The sequence below is a fragment of the Perca fluviatilis genome, chromosome 15 (genome assembly GCF_010015445.1).
Source record: "Perca fluviatilis chromosome 15, GENO_Pfluv_1.0, whole genome shotgun sequence".
Classification (NCBI taxonomy): Eukaryota; Metazoa; Chordata; class Actinopteri; order Perciformes; family Percidae; genus Perca; species Perca fluviatilis.
This window is the reverse complement of record NC_053126.1, coordinates 11,102,325-11,121,892: the sequence shown is the minus strand read 5'-3', so window position 1 is coordinate 11,121,892 and position 19,568 is coordinate 11,102,325. Positions and strand designations below refer to the sequence as shown.

Sequence of the window (19,568 nt, the reverse complement as noted above, 5' to 3'; positions counted from 1 at the left end):
GTGAATGTATATACCACAACACCATCCTGTCCTCTCCCCTCAGTGTGGGCCTCAGCATTACATAACTCTTTGTGTTTCTGTGTGTCGGGCTGGCCGCATGTGTGCGAGTTATTCATTGCTTCACTGCACACACTCGGGACGGCAGCCAATGGCGAGCACTGCTCTTTATAACTCATTACGGCCACACAAAGATTTTCTTTTTCTTTTGGTTGCTGCATGACAAGGTTTTTTTTTTTTTTTTTTTTTTTTCTCCTTTCCCCCACCTGTATTTTATTTCAAGAACTCAAATACCATTTTTGTCTGGGTGCACATTATGTCAGATCTGCTGATGTTTAGGTCTTAAACACATTTTTTTGCATCCTGTTTACATTCTAGTTTACCAGCTTATTCTATTATGTAATGAAATGTACTGAGACGATTATACAGTGTGCTTTGTGTCCCATAATGCATCTCACCCAGCAGCAGCTCTGTGACCCCGAGCTGATCATCCTGTTTGACTTAGTAGTGACCTCTAACCTTGCACGTCCGCATTCAGCTACAGGATATTAGCCTGCTGAAGACTTTACACTTAACAGCTTTGGCTTCTTTTCTTTGGCAATGTTTATAAAGAAAATACAGTGACATGTCTTGTTTACAGTCTGCAAGTTTGAATGTGGAGCTTGTCTTTAAAGCAGCTATAATCAATATTTTTAGAATAACCATTTATCAAATGATTATATATAATGTGAGAGGCATCGCTCATGGTGATGAACCCACAGAGAATTATTACGTGAATCTGTAGCTCCCTTCAGCTTTTCAGAGCTTTATGGCGATTTTCAGCTTATTGTTAGTTGTCCGGCCTGCAACTTTGCTGTTTTCACCGTGTTCAGTCTAACCGCTCTCATACCATTGTTTTCAGCCGCTGCAGGCAGCTGCTTTCATTGAAAAAGGTAGTGACCAAAAAAAGAGCTAAAAGAGAGCTAATATTAGACCTACATTTGCAAGGTGGCCAGAAACGACTCCAAATCAGTGTGGGACCCAAGCACTTCGCTTCAGCAGCCACACGAGCTGTTAATAACTAACAGCATTGGTAGAACGCTACCAAAGAGCTGATCATTTCAGGGGCCTCAACCTGCTACAAACCATAAATAGCTTATGTTGATGGGGCTGAGAACTCTTTAAAGTACTGTCCTGATGAAGACAATAGCCCACAATAATGCAGCAGGCAGCAGATGTTAGTCCATTATCTGTTTTTTAGTCTGGATCAACGGAAGTACATTGCCAGGATAAGCCTGACAAGCCGGATATCTGGCGAAGAACAAGATGTTAGGCTTTGCCCCTTCCTTGCTGCTAACTGTGTGTCAAAATCCCTTAGCTACGGGGAAAAAAAAGAACATCCTCCGAGCTAGCAAGCTAACTTTTTCGGCTGAAAATAGCCAGTTTTGCTGAGAATTTGAATTGTGCAATAAGGTAGTCCTGCTTGGTTATTTCCCTGAATGATTGTAAAGAATTACAAAGAATATCTTTACTTTGTGACTGGTTTTAAAAATAAAAATGCAAGCAACCCAGAGCGTTTTTTCCTCCTATTCTAGAATGCATCTGTGGTGTAGCCCTTACTCCACAGCGCTGTGGAGATAGGTCTGGCAGTCCTATCTGGTACTTGACCTCTTCATCACTTCCAATCTGTGACTAGGCACCAAAAAGCAGACTGTAAGAGTTGTGTTTCTTGGCATCCCTAAAGGCTAAAGATTTATTACAGTTCTTTGGTTCTCCAAAGAGCAGCCAGGTTTTAGACTGACCACTGCCTAGCATCAAGCTTCAGCCAGCCAGGAGAGTCGGCTAATCTTGTGCATTTCTCCTCATTTGCCTTTCTGAATTTAAAGTTACGGCCCTAATCCAAAAGTGACCATGGCTTTAAAAATAGGCAATGGAGAAAATGCTTAACCACAGCAGCTTTCCAGAAAAAACTTGAGCTATATTGATGATTGTTTTTCTTCTATATGCACTAGGTCAGTAACTAACAGTAATCTATTTTTTGGGGATTTTTTTTTTTTTGCTTTTTAAAATGTCAAATGAAAAAATACAACCACTTACGTTTTTGTTATCGGTCAATAATTGCTTTGGTGCTAGTGCGCTCAACAACTGCTCCTCCTCATCCCTGCATTTCTGCTTTGTTGTTACCTGTCCCCCACCACCCTCCCATCTTCACAGTGCCAGAATCTGCCAAGCTCGACCCCACCCCTCTTCCCCCCGTCAACCCCAGTGCCGTCCCATCTGTACCCCCTAGCAGTGGCAATGGCAAGCGCGCCCCCTCTGGATGTCAGCCACAGACAGCACAGCAGCCCCAGACTCTGCTCCAGCAGCGCTACCCGCCAAGAGAGGTGCCCCCACGCTTCCGCCAGCAGGAGCACAAACAGCTGTTGAAGAGGGGCCAGCCTTTGCCCTCCGGGACTCTGCCTCTCACCACAACGGGACGTCCGGCCACTACTGAACCTGCAGCAGCAGTAGCCATACACTCCTCTCCCTCCTGCTCCTCTTCCTCCACAGCCAGCCTGCCTACAGGTCAGCCGAGACACTCTGTTGGCGAGTCACTATGTCTTACTCAATTTTTTTTTTAAAGGGGAATGCAATTAATGCATATTGGAAAAGTGTTTCTTTACATGTGGCAAAAGGGCTTGCTGTAAGAGAGTTGAAGGTTGTTGTGAATCACTTTCAGTATATTTGTTATGTGACGTTACCTTTATTGGGAGTGGTGAGTGGATTTCAGTAGCAAATTGGCTAGTTTTAAGCTGGGAAAACTCTGTGCCCTTTTATTGTAATGTACGTTTTATTAACTCACACTACACGCTTTAACCGGCATTTTCTTACAGCCAGATAACAAAAGCCTCACATAGGTTATATTTGTACATGTGATGTTCCCATTCCTTTTTACAACCCATCCTGACAGCTGTTAGACTTTTATCAGCTACGCCCAATAGTAGTCGTGTTCTATATATACTGTCATTGGCATTCTTGAATGACAGTGGCTTTATCTACTTGTTGTATGGCACTGTAATTGTTACAGCGTGGTGTACCTGTAGAGCAGTGCAAATGCATTTTCATCACAGGTGCTACTGTTTATTTTGACTCTGGCTGGGAATTAGAAATGAGGTGTGTGTGTGTGTGTGTGTGTGTGTGTGTGTGTGTGTGTGTGTGTGTGTGTGTGTGTGTGTGTGTGTGTGTGTGTGTGTGTGTGTGTGTGTGTGTGTGTGTGTGTGTGTGTGTGTGTGTGTGTGTGTGTGTGTGTGTGTGTGTGTGTGTGTGTGTGTGTGTGTGTGTGTGTGTGTGTGTGTGTGTGTGTCTTCCACAGTAAACCAGGTTCTTATGCATTTCCAAGAGGTAAAGGTCTATTCCATTGTTCTATATCTATGGTCTGTTCTTTCTTAATAAAGTAACAGTGCTCTTTGAAGATGATGATGTTTAGAATTCTTTTTAGGGCACTTGGCATGTTTCATTGTCTGGGAAGGAAGACAATTTTTTACCATGAGTATGTCTGAGCTTTGTCCAAACCCTCTGATGCTGTTTGAATGCTGCTCTATCTCCATGACGATGAGATGTTTACCCTGTCCTCTTTTCTTTCTCCTCCTCCTCCCTCTCATCATCATCCTCCCACTCTTCGTTGAGCATTGCTGACCAGCCCTACAGTATTTCTTGTTTTTGGAGGAGGAGCCATTTGGAGCAAGCTAGTTGGCTGGGCGCCTCAGTGGGCCTGACCTGGCACTGATAGAAAGACTGAGTGAGAAAGAAAGAAAGAAAGAGAGAGCGAGCATGGCAGAGGTCCAGTACTGTGGGCTGAAGTGACTCATGGCTTACGGTAAAAGCTGCTGCTTCTCTCCGCCCCTCTCTGGCAGGCCTGCTCTGCTCTGCTTTTGCTCTCTGTGCGTCTTTGAACTGACTGATAACATTAGGACAGACAGACAGGAGAACCTTACAGACTGAAAGACAGATAGGAATCGAGTGGGAGGTTTTCGTATATATACCTCTACAGAGGCTGCATGCTGAACTGGAGCACAGAGAAGTTTTGCACATGACGCTCCACTCTATCTCCCTTCTCTGATCTGTCTCTTTAACCATCTAATGTGTCAGTCGAAAAACCTCACAGCTTAGTTTCTGGTTTGTAAAATATTCAGCATTGTTATTCAACACACATACAGAGCGCTCCAGGTAAACCCACCTCTATCCCTGTCCCTATAGCCTTGTCTGTTGATAGAACGATTGTCCCCCTCCCTGCTTGTATTTCTTGCAGATAGCTAACAGTAGAGACACACTAGCTGCTTTCATTCCCTCCCCTCTCCCTCTTCTCTCCATCCGCTGACTCCACCTCGCCTCACCCCGTCTTCATTACCCTGTCACATGTCGGCTCTCTTGAAAAGTAGGGCTGATAAACATGGTCTGTGTGTCCACATATATGCATGTGCGAGTATGTAAACAAACATTCTCTTCCTCTGCCGCCTTAGCTGTATGTGCCCCTGCTCTGCTCTGACACGTACAGTATTACTCTGCTATAAAGGCAAGCAGCTGCAACTACTGGTGTGCTTTTAATGGTAAAGGTTCAAGACAAGTTATCAGATTTCACATCAATATAAATAAATACTCTAAATGAATATACAAGTTATGCTTATTGGGGGTATTTAGTTAAATGACATAGGGAAATCCCTTTTTATGCCTTTGTTTGGCAACAATGCAGCGACCCTGGCCTTCTCTGCCTTAGTATGACTGTTAACTAATCAAATTAGCTTGTAGTCCTCTAATGTGTCGGCTATAGCACATACAATTTCTAGCTACTCCTTTTGCATTTGTCAACCCCTAGTTAAAGCCCATAAAACAATGATCAAGGTTTTATGTACCTGCATTGTACTTGCTAAGCACAACAGAGGCCAACACCAACAAACCACATCTTAATGTAAAAAGGCATTGTCAAGTGAACAATGTAGCTAATGTGCTCATATCGTGTCTAGTGGGGAACAGGGAGAGTGTATGCATGCTAGACTTGATGTGCTCTTAAAGTTTGCTGATGGTGCTGTAAAAGAGCCATGGGAATCCCCTCAAAGAGGACTGGGACGTCTTGTGATGTGATTAAACATCAGCTCCCTGTTAACCACAAATGTTGAGCACTCGTTTGCTCTGTGCCCATGCTCCTCTCGCTCTCTCTGCCATGCTCATTGTTCTCGGATGCACATGTGTTCACCTCCTCCACCTCTGCTATACCACTACAGCTCACACATACCCTTGTTGGCCCCAGGGCAGCCAGGATTAGTCAGGCTGCACATAAGTCTGTCAATCTTTCCATTATTATAGCCTTCTCCCACTGTTGCCTTTTGCTTAGCTAACAATCCATATCCCAGGGCCCTTTGCATGTAGGAGGCGTGAGAGACCAAGCTATTTTAAGACTGGCATGCTGGAGAAAGCCCTTGACCTGGTTTATCCTTTAGAGGAGGAGGAGGAGAAAGAGGATACTTACAGGCAAACATGACGACCAGATGTCTTAGATGTTTACTTTTTAGAACACGTTTTGTCCCTCTGTTAGTCTTTTCCCTTGCGATAATAACATTGCATTAACAGCAAAGTAGCTACAAAGAAAGCATCCATATGAAATATAATTTCTTGCATAGATTTATGTGCAGTCCCTGTCATTAAGTTGCTGTTGTTTGTTCCTGGATTAATACAATTCCGCTAACAGCCTACAAACTATCTGTGCCAGTTCAGCATATTTCCAACAGTAGCAGACCGTAACAAAAGGCTGTCAAGTGTTATTTGTGCTGGGCCTACAATAACTCCTGGTTTGGTCTATGGTTGGTGTTTTTTCAAAGATGTTTCACATTCGTGGTTTCACAACTTAATAATAATTTATTATTGAATACTCTCATTCAGTGCCTAAGATTGACAATCTTCAATAGATACACAGTTTATGTTGCTCTAACACATGCATTATGTAAATATATATATTGTAATTCATTTTTGGTTTATGTTGAAATGCAAACACATTTAGGACAAATTTTTTAATATGGATCAATCTGCTTATTTTCTCGAGTAAGTTTTCATTCAATCAATTGTTGATTCAATTGTTTTGTCAAATAAATGTCCTAAAGTTGTGAAAATGGCCATTATATTTCCAAAAGCTCAAGGTGATTTATATAAATGCTTGTTTTGTCTGACAAAAGAAAAAAAAAAATATTACGATATTCAGTTTACTCTTATACATGACAAAGAAAAGCATGAAAACGGCACATATGAGAAGCAAGAACTAGTGAAGATTAGGCATTTTTTTCTGAAAAATGACGAGCAAAAACAGTTAATTGATTATCAATTCTTATAGCTGCCAATTCATTTCCATCAGTCAAATAATCAATAATTTGTGCTGCACCTACACAGTTATGGGCTTTTTTCAGTACACCAATAAAAAACAATTGGGGTGTTACTATTGCGATCATTAAACACAGAGGTAGCACATACCTGGATGTGCAGCATATCAGTGTGTGTCAGTCAGAGAGCTCGTTCATCTGGCTGGCAGCATGCATTGTCAGCTCTGCACCATCCAGTCTCTCTGCCCCTCGGGGACTTCATTAAGCCAGGATCAGTGCAGCTGAGTCCCACACAGCCCTCCTAGATTACTTCCTCCTTCCATCTCTCAACATCCATCTTGGTCTTTGTATTTTTATTCCTCAATGATCCCTTATTACCTGACCCTTACGTTTCCACACACACACACACACACACACACACACACACCTTACTACACTTACTGTACATGCCGTTCATGCTTGTCAACTTGCTATGTAAAATGAAATAAGTTGGAAGGCTGAAGGAAAGCATGAAAAGGTTTGCCTGCTGATCTGAGCATTCAGTATGTAGTGTGTTTTTTTCTGTTTGACAGTGTATGCACAGTAGATACAGTGTCGCACTGTGTGTATGTTAACACACAAAGGAGCAAGTGGCCATGCAGTAGCAAGCCGTGAACTCAGCACGTTAGGTCCTCACAGTGGAGAGGCACCGGGGGCTGAACCTCATCCATAAAAGGGGCTCTGTTCTCTACTAAACATTGACTTATTGTGTTGTTGCGTGGGCGCTGGGATCATTTGTAAACAATACCAGCCTTGATCCAGGGGATTGCTGCGCTTTTTTTCTTTTGCCGAGCTCCCAGCCCCGGTTATCGTCCAACCTCCATGCATTCTATTAAGTCTAACACTATTTGTCTCTATGTTTTCTCGCTCTCGCCGCCATCGCTTGCGCCCAGCCCTGCTCGTCACGTTTGGGCCTCGGCCCACCATGGCTTGCTTTTTCTGTACTTTGCCCAAAAGGCACCCCCATGAAGCGGCAGTTTTCTGTTCAAGCTTGGTGCTGCTGCTTATATACACAGCATTCTTGGCTAGCAGTCATAAATTTAAACAAAAAACATGTGCGATCTGATGATATGCCTGTTCATACATAAATGTGCATGTGTGAGAAAATTGTCATTCCAGCACCGGAGGGGGTGCAGCAGGCTTTTGTGAGGTTTTTCTTGCTTACTCTTGCCTGTCACTGTCACGGCTATTCAAGAGGCTTTCCATTGTGGGTGGCAGTGCTAATTGCGGATGGAGTGGTCTTTGCTAAATATTTAGTGACAGTTTTGAAAGGTTGAAAGATGTGAGAGTGGGGGGAAGTGAGAAGAGTCCACCTTTTGTTTTGTTTTACGTCATGCCTAGTGAGTACATAATGAAAGTCTCCAGGCTTTATCGTTCAGCTGTTAACCAAGCCCCCCTCCCGTCCCGTATGGATGAGCACTTTCCAACATTTAAACTGCAGCGGCAGTGCATTGCAAGCATGCAGTGTTGAGTTCTTATGCTTTGTTTTTATTGTGAGTGAGACATGCATGCTATTAAAGCAGCAATGGTGGAGTTACAGGCAGTAGCTCAGAGCGTTTTTGTCTGTAGTTCAGGACTGAGAAAATGGCGGCCCTGCACTTCTCAGTAGAGTGAGCTACAAAACGACAGCGCTATGTGTGTCAGAAACACAGTGCCCTTCCCCCCCTCCACCCCCTTGCTCTTTTTTTCTTTTTTTTTTTTTTTTTTTTTTTTTTTTTTTTTTTTTTTTTTTTTTTTTCTCTTCTCTCTCTCTCTCTCTCTCTCTCTCTCTCTCTCTCTCTCTCCTTCTTGAGTTGCAGGCATTGAAGTAAGCCTGAAAACATGGTGGGACACAAATGCTGTCACTTCCCTCATGTAGTTGTCGAGTCTTTGTATACAAACTAAGCATGCATGTGAAGGCACATGTAAACAAACTGACACAGCACAAAGGACATCAAAAATGAGGCAATGGGGTAGCAGCAGGTCGATCAGTGCAGCAGTTGTGATCTGCAACGGGGCTTAATTTTTACCAACATGATCTATATGCAACTCCAGGGAGCTCACTCAACTCACTCCATGAGGATCTACAAGAAATAAGCCAAAGCTGAACTTGTCAGAGGGGTTATACAGGCAGATGGGAGGCTGACGTGTTGCTGAAGAGACAGGCTGCCTAGGGCTAGTGCAGAGTATGTGTGCTTTATGTCAAGTAGAGGTCTGAAATGGTTAGGGGGTCAGAGGTTAAGGATGACTCAGCTGGATGGCCCCTGTCATCGATGGGTTTCCCAATTATGAGACTTCTTCTTAGGGTGGCCTGTCAGAAAGATACAGTGTCTAGCTTTTAGGGCTTCTCTTTTCATATGTGACAAACAAATGCATTGTTTAATGACAAGAAGATTGCGGTTAATTTTTAACCCAACCACTGTGAAATCTAAAGGTTGTATTTTTGGAAAAACCCTAAACAAGCAGTTTAACCACAAGCCCATTAACATGTTGAACAATATCTACAATGATTATAAAATAGCTTCATGGATGTCTGAATTCCCACCACATTGGCTGCATCCCACTACTGTACAACTTTAACTACTGTACAACTCTACTACTTTAGTGAATGTAGTAATGTTTGGTTTTGAGAATTCCAATACAGCAAATTACATTTTTAATCCAGATAGATACTAAAAAAATAAGCCAATCAAGCAAGCAAGACATATCCCATGTAGCTTAAAGTGATGGTTCGGAGTAATTTCACCCTAGGGTCCTTTGCACCATGATCTCGAGCCAAACACCCCCCCAGAAGCTTTTTTCACCTGGGTCGAACATTGGGAGCGTTAGCGTAGCGTAGCGTTGCGTTATCAGCTGAATAGCTTAGCGCAGAGGCTAATGGATCCGAAGCGTCTCTTAACATTACCCCACTAATAATGCCCGAAATGATACCAAACGTCTACAGTAGTACAAATAGGTTATGCACTCATAAAACGATGGATTGTAAAATTTGTAAGTACACCAGAAGTTTATGTAAATAACACTTGCCTGCTGGCTTCTGCTCTCTGCTGCTGCTGCTGCTGCTGCTGCTGCTGCTGCTGTTACTACCGGGCAGTAAGAGTGCTTAGGGACATCTACAAATTACAACAACACCAAAGATGCAACAAAATATTTATTAATTTAATGATTAAATGAGGTAAGTTTGGAGACATTACCTTATTTAATCATTAAATTAATAAATATTTTTGTTCCTCAATTATTACTTGTCTCCTGCTAGTTATACTACAGCACTTACTTTAAAAAATAAGTTAAATTAAAAATATATTTTGTTGCATCTCTTTTCGGTGTTGTAATTTGTAGATGTCCCTAAGCACTCGTCTTACAGCAGCAACAACAACAGCAGAGAGCAGAAGCCAGCAGGCAAGTGTTATTTACATAACCTTCTGGTGTACTTACAAACTTTACAATCCATCGTTTTATGAGTGCATAACCTATATACAAGTGTAGACCTTTGGTATCATTTCGGGCATTATTAGTGGGGTAATGTTAGGAGACACTTCGGATCCATTAGCCTCTGCGCTAAGCTATTCAGCGGCTAACGCTACTCTACGCTAACTCTCCCAATGTTAGACCCAGGTGAAAAAAGCTTCTGGGGGGGTGTTTGGCTCGAGGTCATGGTGCAAAGGACCCTAGGGTGAAATTACTCCGAACCATCACTTTAATCCATGACTGCTTTATTTGACAGATATTTTTGTCAATACAACACTGTAACATAATCTGTAGTCTCACTGAATATTTTCTTATCTTATTTCGGTTACATCATAGAGAGCATTATTCCTTGCTTGAGTCATAGTATATTTCAAATGGAATGTATGAAAACTACAGTATGTGTGATAGTATAGTGTTTTGGATAGAGTGCATAAAAGTTGTATTTATTTTCAAATTAAAGATCCCTCTGCCATCATATATAGTCGGTCTGTCTGTCTGTGCACTTTCAGTGTGCATTGTATTTATTTTTATTAAAAAGCATCTTGCGAAGTCTATGTACCCATAAATAGACACGTTACGTGTTGCCATGGTATTTCAACCTTACTAAACGTGGGTGGGATGACGTACATAACTTATACCTCTCTTCTCTCATCCTGTTGCTCATATCCTGTTTTTTTTCTTTCCTCCCATACAGAACTGCCTCCACAGAGTGGCCAGGGAGCCCAGTATGATAATCCCCTCTGGGGACACCTGCCAGCCAACAGGAGTGCCACAAGATCTTCAACCAGTCTCAGTGGCTGGGATCAACTGATCATTGACCAGAAGAACACAGAGGCTTGGCCTTCGATTACCCTCAGCCAGAGCCAAGCCCATCCAGGAGGATGCCCTTTGGACACTGACCCTGGTCACCTGACCAGCAGCAGCAGTAGTACTAGTAGTAGTTGTAGTACAGTGAGTATGGCCACGGGGGCCAATAGCCAGACAGGCCATTTTCCTACCAACCACCTTAGCAGCAAGGCCAACAGTGGGCCCAGCCCTGCCAATCATACTGGAACCAGCATGCTCAATAGCCAGGCCAATCGCAACTGGGGCTCTGGGCCTGGCCCCTCCCATTGCCCCCCTCAGTCCTCAGTGGGGAGTGAAGGGAAGAATGACGGCCCAGTGGGGGGAGGAGGCAGCAGGGGCTGGGGGGCTTCAGCATCCTCCACTACCAACTTTAACTTGAACCTAAACCCTAATGCCAACCCTTCTGCCTGGCCCATGTTGGGGCATGATGGTAGTGGCACAGGGGGAGGTAGCTCAGGGGGAGCCAACGCCATTTCACCTCCTCAACCTACATCCAACCTCTGTAATCCGCCTGGCCCCCCACCAGCCCAGACCAGCACATGTACCGGAGCCAACACTAACAGCAACTCCTCTGGGATTGGCACCGCCTGGGGTAACATAATGGCCTCTGACACATCAGAGCCACACCGCTCCCCAGCCATGAATGTGTCTTTCAGTTCAGAACCTCAGAACCTTAAAACTGATGGACCAAATCACACTAATAAGCAGGAACCCCCCAGCCCCATCCGCAACTTGTCTGGCTGGGGTAGTTCACCTGTAGGCTTGGGTTCCATGGGCCAGACCCCTCCAGGGGGCCCGCAGGTCAATGGAGAAGATGGTAGCTCAGTATGGGGTAACAGTGGCGACTCAAAGGCATCTTCATCTGAGGAGGCCCCGGGTTGGGACTCTGGCTGGGGCCTTGGAGGAGGTGGAGCAGGAAACTCTGGAGGCTGGGGTGACCAGTCTGGTGGAAACTGGGGTAAGCAGCGCACTGAGGAGGCCCAAGGAGGCTGGGATGCCCCCACCTCTCCTCCCCAGGAAACACAGGCTAGTCCTTGGAGCAAAACTGTGAACAAAGCTGGTGCAAGTGAAGGGAGCAGTGACAGCACGGAAGGACATCCCAAGCAAAGAGACCCCTCATCCAGAGATAATCCAGCTCCTCTGCTGCCTGCCCAGGATCTGGACCCCAGGGTGTTGTGTAACACTGGCTGGGGACAGACCCCTGTTCGCCAGCACACCTCCTGGGACATGGACAGTACTAAACACAAGAATGATGCAGCCGCTGAATCATGGGGCTCTGGCCCAACCACTCCAAGCGATGCCCAAGGACCCTCCAACAGTAACATGGTCCCCTCTCAGAGGACTGACCCTGGGAGAAAAAATGATGTGCCTGGTTCTCAGGGATCTTCAGGTTGGGGTGGAAGCATAGCTTCCAACAATCAGCCTAGCTCTGGTTGGGGAGAACCACCCAACAACATTAAGCCCCCAGGTGGCCCTGGTGGCTGGGGGAATCCTCCAACAGGAGGATCCACCACCAGTATACCCAAGAATGGGGGTCAATCCTGGGGAGAAGAGAAGTCAACTGGGTGGGATGATTCTCGCAACAAGGCAACATCCCAGAGCTGGGGAGAGCAACCCAAGGCATCCCGAAGCTGGGGCAATAGTGGAGGGAGCAGTAATGCAGCGGACTGGAGAGAACCAGAAGAGAGCAAAAAGAGTCCCACCAACCCAGGGTGGGAGGGAGAAGCAGGAGGCTGGAAGGAAAACCCACGAGGCTGGGGAATGTCTTCTTCAGGACCTGGGATACCAGCAGCTGGAGGAAATGGGGGCTGGGGAGAGCCAGTGAGTCAACGTCCCAGTGGCCCTCCCCAAAGTTGGGGGGGCAAGCCTCAGGATGGACCCAGTGGTAGTAGTGGGGGAGGGAGCATAGGCTCTTGGATTGGATCAGGCTCAGTGAAGCAGGGTGGAAGCTGGAGTGGCAGTAAGAAGGAGTCCTCAGCTGAGCCTACAGGCTGGGAAGAGCCCTCCCCACCTTCAATCCGACGTAAAATGGAGATAGATGATGGGACCTCAGCTTGGGGTGACCCTGTTACCTATAGCAAGTCAGTCAACCTGTGGGACAGGAACAATCCAGGAATGTCCCAGGCTAAAGTTACCACTGGAGGCAATAACCCCCCAGGCCCCAACACCAACAACAACAACCATCCCCACTCTCACAATCACCCCTATCACGGGCCGTCTGCACCTTTACAGAACCACACCCAAAACTCCCAAAACCCAGGGCCCACCAGTGGGCCCATGGATCCTGTTGTCCAACACCAGTCTGGGCCATCTCACAACAGGGCCCCCCTGATAGCTCAAGGTGAGACATCATAGTACTCTGATTTTGAAATGTGTAATAGTACCACATACCCTACACCTATCCTGTTAAGCACAGTTGGTCAGATTAATTCACTCATAGTTTAAAGATGAGTGGCCAGGTTAGCACAGTTGGTAGAGCAAGCGCACATATGTAGAGGTTTACTCCTCGACACAGTGACCGCGGGATCGACTCCAACCTGCGGCCCTCTGCTGCATGTCATTCCCCCTCTCTCTCCCCATTCATGTCTTCATCTTTCCTGTGAAAATAAAGGCCTAAAAATGCCCCAAAAAATAATCTTAAAAAAAAAAAAATTAATTAGATTGTCAACATTCAGATTTTAAAGGTGATTTTATTTCACATATTCAAAATCCAAATTATATTAATTTCACGTTTTTCTCTTTTTTTACTGTTCAAAGTAAAGGTGTCAAACATAAAAGCTGTTGGGTAGTTAGCACGTTGCAATGTTAAGCTACAATCTCTTGATCCACTTAAAGGTAAAATCTTGACCTAGTTTGCCCTCTTTGGATTTACATCTAATCAACTATCCAAATGAGTTAAGCAGTGTCAGCCCTGTCCCTCCATGAGGCTCCTCACATTTCCCAACACACAGACACGTCTGTGTCGGTAACTCTGGCAACCTCTGATAGGTACCCAAAGGAAGTACAAGAATGCTGTTTACAAAGTGCCTTGTGAAAATAGGGATTCACCACAAACAGTTTGAGAAGGATCGGAAGTGTGTGATTATATGGGAGCCACCATCTGTCAGTTGATGAAGGGGAGAGGTGGAGCAAGCCCCTAGGAGTGCTGTCCCTCACTTGACCCTGCATGCAGACTCCACATTAGATAAAAATATGTTGTTTGTTCGTCACAGTAGCCCTCTTTGGAATAGTATAGTGCTTCAGCCAGTCATACTAGAAGGTTGAATGTTCATTATAATTTTGGAGCAGCCTTTAGGACTTGACCTCTCCCTGGAGAGAGAGCTAAGCTAAGCCTGGCACTACCCAGGCCCAGAGACGGTGCTGTGTCTTTCATGCCAAGAGGTTCCAGGCTGTGCCAAATCTTAAATGGGTGTCTTCTCCCTCTGTCAACCATCCTGCTAAGCCAAGCCCAGGTTTCTGCCTTCCTGCACGAGTGGCCCTTCCCACTCCAAAACAGAAGGATAAACGGGTTGATGGTGTTTACCAGAGGCTCAGTTAGATTTAAGGCTCAGTTAAATAACTACAAATGGGAAAACAAATAAAAGAGAATGCAAGTATGTTTTTGTAGGCATATCAGTTAAATGCATTGCAATTTAAGCTATAAAATTATTTATAGTTATCAACATGTGGAATCAGAAGAGAGACAGCCGTTTTCTGTGAGAAACTTACTTACATAAAGTAAATGAAATTATTTAATCTTCAATTCAGCATTTTGTATTCAAGACATGAGCATCACAAACTCTCATGTTGAGCCCAAAAGTATGTCAACACAAGCCAGCAAAAACTACTTAACCCAACGCTTCATACTTTGCCATTTAACTTTTGCCTGGCCAGTACCGGTAAATTCAACAAATCGGTAACAAAGCACCATAAAGTTTGAGTGTGAGATGGCATATGAAAATGCAGCTAATTTTTTGACAGCTGTATTTCTCAGTGCTTCTGATATTTTTGGAAAATGCAGACAATGACTAATTTGTTTCTTACTGTAATAGTTTTAGTTTATAATACAATTATTTGGGTGCCTGGATGGCTCAGTTGGTAGAGCGGGTCGTCCTATACAGAGGTTTAATCCTCGATGAAGCGGTCCCGGGTTCGACTCCGACCTGTAACCCATTTGCTGTATGTCATTCCTCCCGCTCTCTCCCCTTTCATGTCTTCAGCTATCCTGTCAAATAAAGGCCTAAAAATGCCCAAAAAATAATAATATCATTATTTTAGGTTTTCATAATATATCTTTCTGCCTTCTTATGAGAAAATCTAAAAACAAGATAATCGAGACAAAATGCTGATAACTTATGATTGTATCCAAAGCATGATTTTAGATGTTGGTAGTTGTGGCTTGAAGTATTTATATTGACAGGCCCTTTTCCTTGTGTGTCCTCCAGGTTGGGGAGAGATACCGAGCACCCACACAAAATCGGAGAGCTCTTGGGGGGAAGCTGCACCCGCTCCGGTCAGCGTTGACAATGGGACGTCTGCCTGGAGCAAATCTACCGGGAGCTGGGGAGACCCCGACAGCTATGGCAGAGGCAACCCTACAGTGACGTCTGCATCTTGCAAACCTGGTAAATAGCTTAACTCTGTATGGTTTTACAAATTAGTCTTTACTAAATGTGTGTACCTTTTTTAAGGAATAATGATATCACATGTTTGCTCCACTACTGAAATAATTGTCTCCTGATGAGTTAAGTCAATCTTGAACATCAAGGACATCAATATGGTACAAAGGAAGCCAGAGCACTGGAAATTGTACCCCTATATCCACACTGACCTCTAGTGGCCGATCCAGATTACTTTTATGTAGAAATGTGAAACATGTTACGTTTTAAGTTTATGTAACCAGTTCTTATTTCTTTAGTTCTTATTTTCCCAGGGTTGAATTTTGTCACTTTTATTTTCCTGAAACTAAAAGCTCACTAGCAAAAGGGCAACTGGCTGGATGCTTAACTTTAACTTGAACCAGTTTGATAGAGTTAAATCTTCCAAATGAAAAAATCGTATACAGTCAAAGTTATTGACTTTGATGAAATTATTATAAGTAAAGACTAACAAAATTATTTTCTTAAGGCATGTGTCAAAGTATGTCCTCAACGCTGCTTGGTTTACATCCTCTCTTGTAATGTGTTTTCCAGCCCCCAAACCTATGCAAGACGGATGGGGAGGTGGAGGTGAAGAGCTGAACTTGTCGGGGGGTCAGTGGGATGCTGAGGAGGGAGACATGTGGAACAATGCTGCCTCCCAGGAGAGCAACTCCTCCTGTAACTCTTGGGGCAATGCATCTAAAAAGGGCCCACAGAAGGTATGAAGCAGGGCTAATTACATACAGAATAGTCCCTTAGTCCTTGAGAAAAACATTTTATATTACATTTTCATAGTTAAATATTATTAAGTTAATTTGTTAATAATAATTTTGTGTCATCAGCTCTCCCAGGGAAAGATCCCTGGAAAGCAAGAAGATGCCTGGATCATGAATCGTCTCATCAAACAGCTGACAGACATGGGCTTCCCTGTGAGTTGAAGTGACACTAAACTGCACTGCTCTTTGTCAATTCTCAGAAGTAACATTATTTTATTTATGTATTTCTTTGTACTTTCGATCAATGATGGTTGTTACAACATACTATTAAGCATTTCTCTTTCATAGGTGGGAAAATTGAAATGAGCGTGTAAAGCCTCTGTGTAGAATTTTAAAATGTACAGCTTTGGTCAGAGCGAGCATAAAAAAAAACACTGTGGCAGACAGCAATGCACGCCTGTATCTGCTCTGTATTATCTTTCAAGACTAAAATTCTCCCAAAAAGCAGAATTAATTATCATTTTGCCAGAGATTATTCTTGATGGTTGCTTTTGTTTTCTTTATTTGTTTTGAACTTTAAATGGTATGATGTAAATATCTGTGTATTGTTGTTGCATGTTAAATTAATTCTAATAAGTTCACTCCGTGAATGATGGTGATTAAACCAGCAGGTATTAGTTGATTCATTTAATAGTCAATCGACAGAAAATTAAAGGGCAACTATTTACAATTACTATTATAAACAACTTTAACAATTTATCGTTTTGAGTCACTTTTGTTTGAAAACATAGCTAATTTCACTGGTTCCCATGTCTCAAATGTGAATATTTACTGCTAGTTTAATTTAGAATATCTTTGGGTTGTGAATTATTGGTTGGTTGGACAAAACTTGACATTTGAAGACATCATCCGGGGCTCTGGTAAATTTCAGAGGGATCCAGCAGAGGAGGCTTTGAAGAGCAACAACATGAGCCTAGACCAGGCCATGAGTGCCCTGCTCGAGAAGAAGACAGAGATGGACAAACGGGGGATGGGGATTGCCGGCCACGACTACAACAACGGGCTCATCAACAAGCCCATGAGCTGCCCTCGGCCTCCGCTTCTTTCCAAAGACCCCTCGTCAGATCCCCGCTTGCCCTTCATGGATAAGGTAAGTCTTACATTTATATAAAAAATAACTGTGCATTAAATAATTTTTAATTTTAATGCTGTTTAGCATCATATGTGGTGTAGAAAAAAATTCTACTGGGGTGTTTGAATGGTATCCCTGGGAAAAGCAATTGATAAAAAGAGGTTCCAAATTAAAAGTAAATCATCAATTTTAACCCTTTATCAAAGAAGGTTAAGTTGGTGTTTAACAGATAATAGTCTCCTATCCCCAAACAAATTAGACATTTTGAATGTGCCTTAAATTCCTAAAGTATCATTGTCATTTTGTTGTTGGTAAGGGGGGATGTATTCTTGGTGCACAGGAAATGCCAAATCAACAATGTCTAAACCTCTCAACCCCCCTGCACTTTGCAAAAAATGACGTTGTTTTGGGCATCATATTTTTTACTACAACTGCTTTTATACGATATTGATCACTTACCTTGCATTGTCATTTTGTGACATGAGCTGAATTTGTCTGTTGCAACTTGAGATAAAATATTTAAGACATTTCAAACAGATAAATCTACATCATTATGATTTCAAGACTTTTTAAGGACATGCTGGCACTCTGTTGATCATTTCTGTTGACTCTTTGTTTGTCTAGCAGATGCAGAGTGGAATGTTTGGCAGTGGTGGAGCAGTACAAGCCCGGGCCATGCAGCATCCGCAGCCGCCTCCTCACCCGTCAGTGCCGCCTCTCAGTTCCTCTCAGCCTAGTCTACGGGCTCAAGTGCCTCAGTTTCTCTCCCCTCAGGTATATACACACACATATATAGATAAGCACACACACGTGGCCTCATTTCTCACTTACTATACAAACACAGTACTAGACAAAGCATTTTAATGAATGCAGTGAAGTATTTTTTTTATTTGTTATACATCCGTTTAGACCTATTTGAACTTGTGTATATATCAATAAAGGAGCAGATTATTTTTGCTTTCTGGACCTTGATACTACAAGCTGATATAGAACTTCATGTTTACATAGACAGTGTATGCACCAAACACAAACAGATGGTCTGTTTTACATTTTAATTGGGCTAACAAATTGTTTTTAATGTGTTTTACTTTGCCCACAGGTTCAAGCACAGCTCTTACAGTTTGCAGCAAAAAACATTGGTCTGAATCCTGCACTTTTAACCTCACCAATAAACCCTCAACATATGACCCTTCTGAATCAACTTTACCAGCTGCAACTGGTGAGTCTCATTTAGCCATGTCTGCTTTACGTTTTATTAGATACAATTACCTGCAGTAGAGCGCACATGGCAAATATCTATAAAGTGCAAATACATACTATATGTTTTGTGTACATATAGATCAATTGTATTGCATGTTATTTTTATTTCTTTTGTTTACTATTGAGTTATTACTGGATATATAGACACATAACATCTTTTGACATTGAAACCATGCTTCTACCTGATACACAGGCATACCAGCGTTTACAAATTCAGCAGCAGATGTTGCAGGCGCAGCGCAACGTTTCTGGCCCCATTCGACAACAAGAGCAGCAAGTACGTTTCCCTCTTAACCTTAAGTTTCCCCTTGTTTCCTGTTCTCTTATTACTCACTCTGATCACTGAAAAATCTTACATTTACTGAGTTATAACTATTTTACCTAAATAAAGCTGATTGATTGAAGACATTCCAGGCCAATGTTTATTTCAGTTATGTGTAACACCTGCACATTATAGATCCTAAATAGGTCTTCATTCTGATGTCATCCCAGGTTGCACGTACAATCAATAACATGCAGCAGCAGATCCAACAGCACCAGCGTCAGCTGGCCCAGGCCCTGCTGATGAAACAGCAGCAACAGCAGCCGCCCCCCTCCCACTCGGGCCTGCATCATGGAGGGTCCAAATCCACCCTGGATTCATTTCCAGGTCACCCCCAGGCTCCAGGCCTCCCTGACCTGCAGACCAAAGAGCCGCAGCCATCTCCCAACACTTACAGTCCCTACTCTCTCTGTGAGTGCCATTTACCTACCTCCTTTTTATTTATTTTTTATGAGCTATCATTTTCTTGGTCACGGTTGAGCCAGCTATTTACCTTTCTCTTTTAACGGATAATAGGTAACACTGCGCTAAACCTCTAGCGCTTGTGTAGTAACATCTCTTTGTCTCCTCAGCTGGACTGAATCCAAACATGAATGTAAACTGCATGGAGGTGGGAAGTCTGTCTATGAAGGAACCCCCCCAGCCTCAATCACGCCTGTCGCAGTGGACGCATCCCAACTCCATGGAAAGCCTCTCTGGAAGCTCCTCTCCTCTAGAGCCCAACCTGGGCAAGCATGGTGAGAAAAGAAAGGGCATCCTGAGAAGCCCCCACCTGATGCAAAGTTTATATTTATGATGAAGGATCATTAACAACAATAGCAAGGTCTTCCTTTTTCTAAATTAAACCTCAATACAAGTTGAGTTGAG

General features: G+C 43.5%; 1 protein-coding gene across 6 annotated transcripts in view; it reads left to right on the top strand.

Annotated features, from left to right (window-relative positions):
* tnrc6c1 (trinucleotide repeat containing adaptor 6C1) overlaps window positions 1-19,568 on the top strand; it is a 39,213-nt gene that overhangs the window by 15,636 nt on the left and 4,009 nt on the right. For 3 of the 6 annotated variants that reach the window (XM_039824826.1, XM_039824824.1, XM_039824821.1), the window contains exons 1-11: window positions 2,037-2,541; window positions 10,501-12,993; window positions 15,077-15,256; window positions 15,824-15,990; window positions 16,114-16,200; window positions 16,919-17,137; window positions 17,744-17,893; window positions 18,219-18,338; window positions 18,573-18,656; window positions 18,872-19,112; window positions 19,274-19,438. In XM_039824826.1, the coding sequence (XP_039680760.1) occupies window positions 2,052-2,541; window positions 10,501-12,993; window positions 15,077-15,256; window positions 15,824-15,990; window positions 16,114-16,200; window positions 16,919-17,137; window positions 17,744-17,893; window positions 18,219-18,338; window positions 18,573-18,656; window positions 18,872-19,112; window positions 19,274-19,438 (4,396 nt within the window). In that variant the 5' untranslated portion in view covers window positions 2,037-2,051. Of the gene's footprint in view, window positions 1-2,036; window positions 2,542-10,500; window positions 12,994-15,076; window positions 15,257-15,823; window positions 15,991-16,113; window positions 16,201-16,918; window positions 17,138-17,743; window positions 17,894-18,218; window positions 18,339-18,572; window positions 18,657-18,871; window positions 19,113-19,273; window positions 19,439-19,568 lie in introns of those variants that run through there. The other 3 variants (XM_039824823.1, XM_039824822.1, XM_039824827.1) reach the window with 3 other exon arrangements.